Source organism: Lontra canadensis, unplaced genomic scaffold (genome assembly GCF_010015895.1).
Source record: "Lontra canadensis isolate GAN:19392208 unplaced genomic scaffold, GSC_riverotter_1.0 scaffold13, whole genome shotgun sequence".
Lineage (NCBI taxonomy): Eukaryota > Metazoa > Chordata > Mammalia > Carnivora > Mustelidae > Lontra > Lontra canadensis.
Window position 1 is genome coordinate 11,795,580 of NW_022631007.1, and position 8,064 is coordinate 11,803,643.

The window sequence follows — 8,064 nt, forward strand, 5'->3', positions numbered from 1 at the left end:
CCCTTCCCAGGAAGGACATGAGGCAGTTTCAAGAGAAGGAGACCTGCATGCCTCCGATGAGCAGGAAGAGAGGACAACACTGAGGGACAGAAGCAGGTGGCCTTGGGTCTGAGGACTTTGTGGAGCTGGGATCATCTGCAGTTTAGCCGTCCTGGCATGCCTGCATGCGTGGGTGATACCCCTCAGGTCTTTTTTAGTAGTTTAATTCCCTTATTATAAATTCAATTTTTAGATATTAGATTTTTTAAAAGTTACATTTTATTTTAAAAACTTCTCTGTAAAATATAGTCAACAGAATTTTGAAGTGGCTACTAGTTTATACACACCGGGAGGGGTGAAAAACATGCCTGGGCTGTAATGTTGGCTACACACTGATTTGCAGGATAAAAAGTCAGATTTCCAGAGGCCTGGCACTATAGTGGAATTGTTTAATAATGTTACCATGTTTGATTATTTCTAGGATTTCTTTTTTTTCTTGGTTTTTAATATCCCTAAAATCAGGTTGCTTACTGTGTATATGATAAAAAAATTTTTGACATAGTTTAATTGGCAGTGTTTACCTAGAGTACGTAAAACGATGGGTTTTTAAAAAATCAATAGCACCTTATATTCTATGAGGGGGGGGAAGGCTTTAAAATGAAACTAGAATAGTCAGTATGGGAGAAAATTTAAAACTATTCCCTCCCCTTTGCTAACACTGAATCCATTGGGAAAGATACCTCTGAATTGCCTCAGAATCACATGTTTCATATCATTGCTGTTTTGCAGTCTCTTTGTTCTTTCTGTTGCCCCTGTATCTTTTTTATCTGGCAGATGAAGAAAGCACTTCATGAACACCTCATAATTTAGGTGTTTTTTTTTTGTTTTTGTTTTTGTTTTTTAAGTGGGTTCCACGCCCAAGGTGGGGCTTGAATTCACCACCCTGAGATCAAGTTGGATGCTTTACCGCTGAGCCAGTTAGGTGCCCCCTGGGTGTTCTCCTTGAAGCATGGCCTTGGGTCTGAGAGGACTATTAGTGTCTAAATGAAAAAAATCACCTCACTTCATTGTCCTAAAGACCCGAAAAGGACTCCATATTTCATTCCTATCGCCTCACTCCTGGAAGAGGTGCTTTGAGGCTGTGTACCTCCAGCTCATAGCTCCTCATCCTCTCCACCTTTTCTTCTCCCCCTTCCAAGTAGACCATGATCTGGGGAGAAATAAAAACTGCTATGTAAGTAATTCTTTTTTAAAGTAATTCTTCTTGAACCACAAATACTTCTCTTCAGTTTATCTGATATTTTATGCTATTACATATAACTGCTAATGTTCTAGAACTGTTTTACTTGATCTGCATTACAAATCAGTATTGCACTTTTAACCATGGCTTCAATAGAAGTCCCGGTTAACTGCTGGGGAAGCATTTAGGGTTACTTATATGTCTGGCCTGGCATGCGCAGAGCAGTGATCTGTGTTGTTGGGGAATGGATCTGGCACTCAGTGGGAGATTAGAGATTGAAACTTGCCCAACTGAACCCAGGAAGGGTTTGCAGTCTTATTTAATATTTGCTGAGGAAGAGAGGAGGAAGCCAGAGCTGGCCTGGGGTGGACAGCTGACAGAGAATGTTCCTCTGAAGACCATGTGCAGGCTGAATTGTAATGTGCCCCCAGATGGCTGGATCCCAGGTTGCCCTTGAGGCCCAGAACCACTGTGCTGCCCCTGCTGGGCACGAGCACAGCCACAGCTTCCTACAAGAACAGAGAGGCATTCCTCTGAGGAGCCAACCACCTTGCTTCTCTGTTGTGTACCCTCAGGAGCCAACCTCTGCCTCAGCTTATTCTTCCCGGAGCTGGAACTTGTCTTTTTCTCTAGAAGGATGAAAACGGTGATTATGTGGAGGCAGAGCAAATTGGAAACTTGTTTCAGAGTATTTGGGGAGTAGATTTGCCCAGGATGCCTGGGAATGTGAAGTTGGAAGCCAGTTTGGTTAGGGCACTGATATTTCTGAGACCCCACTATCAGGACAAAGAATCATCAAGTAGAGAATGTCTTTCTGACTTCTCTAGCCTCGTGGGTCTTTTGGCTCATGGGCCCTGATGTGTAAAAATCCTTGGGAATAAATTAAGATAGAGTGGGAAAACTGATGTCTGAAAAGCCCCTTTAAATCAGTATACTTGGCACAGTCCCTGTTGCTTATTTTACGTAAATTCACAGGTGAGGATGTAAAAATGTTCTTATTTCCTTCTAAAAGATCTGTTGTATCATTTAAAACAACAATGACAACAACAGAAAACCCTTCCTGGTTGTCCATGCAGCATCACAACATTGCTAGGTGGCTAGAGGGGCTAACTTTTAGGAGCTCACTTTGGATTTTCTAAATTATAGTTTGCTATTAAAAGAACAGAAGCCCATCTTTTATAAAAAAAAAAAAAAAAAAGTTAAAAGTTGCCTGTGACCTCTGCCACTTCCTGTCTTCCTCCTTCCTTTCTCTGTCTCCTAATCTCTCTGGCACTACAGCCCTTGGGTGAGGGACGGAACCGCGGATTAGTTCCCAGCTGGTCTGAGGTGAACACATTCTTCAGACTAAATTTGGCAGCAAGCTGTTCTCAGCCCACTTTTTTTTTTTTAGAGGAGCTGGACCAGAGCCACCAGCTGCCACCAGCCTGTCATTGTCAGGAGGAGCCTGTCACCTGTTCTTGTTGCTCTTTGTTTTCTTTTATATCAAACTCTGGAGAAACTCAGCTAGATTTTCCTGGCTCCTTACTCTTCTCCCCTTCTCTGCATTACAAATAAACTTTAGAGTGATTGTGCTTTCTTAGATTTTCTGACCCTGAAGAGATCTGTGACAATAGAAGTACTTAGAATAAATAGTAACTATCTGGATAGGAAAATATTACAGAGCTCTTCAGTTTACCTGCCACAGAGAGAATTTGTCTGTGGCCCAAGCCCAGCTTAGTACAGGGACTCTTCCAAAAGATAACGGTGACCTGCTTACAGCGATGACTTGTCCGGAAAGTTCTTTCCTCTTCATCACTAAACAGATGAAAGGGCTGGGTCGATACACTTGCCTGCCCTCTCTCTTACTCCAAGATAAATCATTCTCCCGCAGTCAGAAAATCCTGTGATGCTACCATCCCACACCCCGCCTTTCTATTTACTCCTTTTATTTCTCCCTGCTGATTGACTTTTGTGATCCAGTTGCTCTACGGGGATAGATGTGGCATCAGAAGAGAAGAAAGGGAACAGAGCAAACCCTTCCTTCCTAATCACTTCTTTTGTTAGTGGAGCGCTTTTCTGACCCCAGGTCTCAGTGGTACATCATTCCCGAGGGGACTCAGATGTCACATGCACACATCAGTTATGCCTGCTTTTCTGTTTTATAATCAGAACTTCCTTATTCATCCTTTGCTAGCTACTTGTGGCTCCTCAGTGGGATCTGTCCTTTTGAAAGGGCTTTTAAAAAGATGATCGACCCATTAAGTTTTTCTTTGTGTGCGGTCTTTCCCTCCTTAGATGGAAATCATCAAAATGCTCAGTAGCTGTGGTTAAATCAGCTACATGGTCATATATGGCCGTTATAAAAACACTAGTGGGCTGTTGAGAAGCACCTGCACCAGCTCTGTTTTCCCCTCTCAGTGCACTCGTGCGCAGTCATTCTCCTTGTGTAGTGAGAGCTGTTCTTTACTGGCAGCATCTGTTATGCTAAGTGCAGGCTGCTCTTTGTCTGGGCTGAGCATGTTCTTTCATATGTATACACTGTACCAGTAGCCATATGCCCAATAAATCGTAGCAATTTTAAGATGGGTCCTTTAAAACTAAAGCTTCTAGAACATTCCACTAAAAATAAAGGGAAATAATGACTCAAAAATCAGATTAATGAGAAATTCTGTTCTGTTCTAGAATTTCAGATACTTTAAAGTCTGAAGCTCTGGGCTAGAGCACCAGATGAGGTGACCTTTAAAGCCCTTTCCAGCCCTAAGATGGTGGGATTCTGGTGGCATGTGAACTGCTGAGATGTTGGACTTCTATTGGGGAACAGGAAAGGTTTCTGGGGGTGGCCAAGCCTGTCCATATCCAATGGAAAGCAGCTAAGAGAACATGACTTACCATGGGTTATGTATACACATGTGTCTCTTTTAAGAGTTATAGCTAAGTGTCTAAAGTCAAGGCTATGAGTATTTCACCTTGTGGAATAGCCTTTTATAAGGAACTGTAAGTTTTGCACAGAGTTTTTTGGTTGCTAGGTAGGTTGATTTTTTTGAATACATAATACAGTCACATCGTTTGATTATTTTTTTAAGTATGTGTGCATATGTGTTTGAGAGAAAAAAAGGGGTTTCCTCCCCACTCTGACTGCATCTGCTCAGTTTCTGCTGTAATCCCCCTCCCTCCACTGCCCCACATAACCATTGTTGTTGGTTTCTTGTGTGGCCTTATAGACTTTATGTCCATACCAACAATATGAACTGTGACCTTATTTCCCCAACCCCACTTACACAAAAGGTGGTGTACTATGTGCATACGCTATTCCATACCTGCTCAGTTTCTCTAGAGAGTTTCCCATATCAGTAATGAGCTTCCTTGGCTTGTTTTTTTAAGCGGCACAAGTGTCTCAGTGAAGGAATGTGCCATAATATTCATATTTAACCAGTGCCCTTTTGCTAAGTATTTGGGTTGTTTCTAATCTTTGGCTGTTGAAAATAGTCAAGTTGAAGTGTGTGAAGGGACTTGGGAGGTGGTTTGCTATGTTGGCATTAGGTTAGTAAGGAAGGGAAGTTCTCGGGGTGTGTCATGAGGGCCCTAGAGCAGCCGAGTTCAGGTCTCCACCCCTTCCCCTGCCCCATGTGTGTGTTGTTGCCTATTGAAGATCTGTGTATTGAATGATTTGTTTTCTCCCATTTTTTTCTTTCAGGGACAATTCAAGCTTTCGAAATACAAAAATCACATTGTGAAAGTACACAAGCTGGCAATAATCCTTTTCTGTATGTGTGTGTTTGTCCAAAATGGATGGGAGGTCTCCAGCTGGTCCTTCCATCTGCTCACTGAAGGGACGTCCCTGAGCCATGCGCTCCCCTTTTGCACTCATTCCTGGAGGACGGATTCCGCTAGACACCCTCCAGCATCGCTGACTTTATAAAGCGGAAAAACAGAAAACGTGACTTTGTAATAGACAAACTTTTTTTTAAATGGGGTTCTGTGGGGGGGGAGTTCAGCCTTTCGTTTTGCTGTGTACTGTCCAGATGCCTGTCGGGCATTCTTTTGTGCCCTCCTTTGCTGTACGAAGGGCATCGTGACCACGTGTACAAGCCAGAGCTGTCGACTGAGAGTTATCAGTATTATGAATGTCTGTGCATCCAGGAAAAGCTTTTTGTTGGAGAGTCCCGGAATAGCTATAAATGCTCTCTTCTAGCTCTGCCATTAAATTATTGGGACATTTTGTTTATTTCTCTCCCCTCTTCCCCCAAGCCCACCATTTTCTGAAAATGTGTTACTGATTTTGTATAGTCTCCTGCCTTATGCCCTCCAGTCCTCCCTCCTATGGGACTCTTTCGTCTTAGGCACTGCTGCACTTAGAATTTTAATCCAGTGAGCCACACTGGTTTCACTGAGGCGGCTCAGAAGGTATGCCTTGGTAAGTTAAACTGGAGCAGAATCCAGTGTGCTTAGGAGCTAGGTTATAATAGAGGTTCCAAGTGCAGGATTTGGAGCTGAGGGCAGTGTCTGAAACCAGAGTAGCAGGGGATGTGTGTCCCGCCTGTTTCTGGTGGGTTATTGCGTGACCCTCATTGAGGAAGGGAAGCAAAAGCTTGGTTGTCACCCAGTGTTAACACTTAATGTGGTAAATTCTATGATCCTGAAACTGGGGCATCTGACGAAAAGGTGACCGTGATGGGTGGCTTTCTTTGCATGGCTGTGCCTGTCTGAGGAAACCTGCTTTCAGTCCTTACCACCTGGTAGATGCGCTAATGTGTGCTGTTCCACAATACCTGGAGAGAAACCTCTTGTGGGCCATGGCAAACATGCTTTAGAAATGAGTGGTCATGCATCAGAGAAGCCGGGTCACCTGACTCCAAAAGGACTGAAGTCAGAGAGGTCAAAAGAGCACCTAGGATTGAAATAAGTACGGAGTACGAGTCCTACAGCAACCTCCAAGGAGCACTGTCTTACTTGGCTCTTGTGAGCAGAGATCGCAGTACCTTAAATTAAGGCCTCTCCTAAAACCTTTCCTTGAAGGCCAGGCCTTTAGCCACCTGGTCTCAGAGAAATCCTATGAGAGTAACAGGCATTTCTTTATTGTATTTATATTACTCTCTTCCTACTTTCCAACTCCTGAACACCTTCTAATTACCACTTTCTTGGGATGCTTTTTCCCCGAAAGAACGGGAGTCCAGGAGCCAAAAGGAGGTGCTTCCATTACAGGTGAAGTTAGATCAGAGAAGATCTAGCAGTGATTTAAACTCCAGGAGTATGAAGAATGAATTGTAGTGCCCAGGCAATTGTGAAGGGCTCAGGCAAATAGAGGAGCAACACTGGCTCAAATGGGGAGCAAAGGCTGCCTCCTGAGTATTTGTCTCGACCCTAGGAAGGGCTTCACTTTTGCCCACACTCAGATTTGCCATGAGAATTCCAAAGAAAGCAGACGTTTGGATTTGCCCTTCTTGGGGCATCTGCCTGACGATCGTGTGTGTGCGAGCGGGTGCGGATGTGTATAATGTGTTCGTGAGGGAGGGGTCCGTCAGGCTGAGTGCTTAGGTGTACGGTCCACATTCATATTTTTGCGCTTTCTTTGGTCTCATTCAGATTTTTTAATCTCTTGCGTTTTCTAGAGCTGCTCATGTTTCCCTTCCTCCTTGTCATTGCACTATTTGAAAGTAATTTTTTTTACCACCAATAGATGCTGACCCTGTGCTGGTTAGAACAAGAGTTATTTCTCTGAAGCAGTGTCTTACCCCGCAAGCTCTCCCAGATCCTCCGCCCAGCAGCTCTAAGTGGGAGGTTGAAGAGTCCATTTAGCCAAACCACCCATTTTCCAGACTAGCCTGAGAGGTCCTTCTATTTCTATTTGACTCCGTGGACCTCGGCTACACTGAGGTGTGGCATAGCACTGGTATTGGTGTCACCTCTTCTGGGGACAGAGGGATGACAGGCGCCCCTGGGCCAGCCTCACCAATGTGTAGGTTGCTGCCAGGAGGCTGGGAGTCACCTTTCACTTTGCGCAAGTGGGCTGTTTCCCCATGACCCCTCTGCTGGGTTTTCCATTTGAAATTGGCTGCTCCTCCTCTCCAGTGCTCTTCTCGTTTTGTTCTTCTAGTCATGTGTGTGAGTTTTTTTTCCTGTGACATTGGCAGTGGCAATAATTTCCCACCTCGAGAGAAGCTTGTGGTCCACGATGCTCCAAGAATGAACTTACAAGAATTTGCCAGCAGAGGAGCAGAGGCTGTGACAAAGTGATTTAGTGTTGCACTTTCAGAGCAATTGTCTACTGCAGTAATAAATGGAAAATATCCGCAAGAACCTAGGCTGTGGACTCTTTACTACAGGGACGTGGGGCTCCTGGCAGTTGCGCCTGCTCTGTCTGCCTTCCGCGCACAGGGCTTTTAAATCCTTTCCAGAACAAAACCTGTGGGATAGTCCAGACAATGTGGGGTCATTGACGTAAATGTGTTATAAAAATATTCTCAAATTGCTATTAATCATTGCCAAACTTCCATTTAAATGTTTTTGATATAAAATTTTAATATCAAAATACTGTTCATTTCCATTCTCGACATGGGGTGAGGACTATTGGAATGGCAGGAAATCTGAAGGATCAGAATTTGAAGAAATCCCCAAGTGCCCGTGTGAAATACCAAGGGAGAGAGGAGACAACGCAAAGCCTGAGTTGGTGATCCAAAACAGTGCAGACCTGACCCTCCGTTTCAATAGACAGAAACTGTCTGTGTCTGTCAGTTGTGGTCCAAATAGAAGACACGACACATGAGAGTCATTTGAACGATAGTGTAGAATTTTTGACACAGTAAGGAGAAAGGCAAAAAGAAAGGAAGACTCAAGGAGACAGCATCTCCAGGATGAGCTGCCACAGG

General features: G+C 44.1%; 1 protein-coding gene across 2 annotated transcripts in view; it reads left to right on the forward strand.

Moving 5' to 3' along the window:
- The window catches only part of EIF4E2 (eukaryotic translation initiation factor 4E family member 2), a 29,646-nt gene extending 22,151 nt beyond the window's left edge, over positions 1–7,495 (forward strand). For both annotated transcript variants that reach the window (XM_032857497.1, XM_032857499.1), the window contains one exon: positions 4,893–7,495. Coding sequence is in view for 1 of the 2 variants with exons in the window: in XM_032857499.1 (XP_032713390.1) it covers positions 4,893–4,932 (40 nt within the window). In the remaining variant the exon portion in view is untranslated. The remainder of the gene's footprint in view (positions 1–4,892) is intronic.
- The last annotated feature ends 569 nt before the right edge of the window (positions 7,496–8,064 follow it).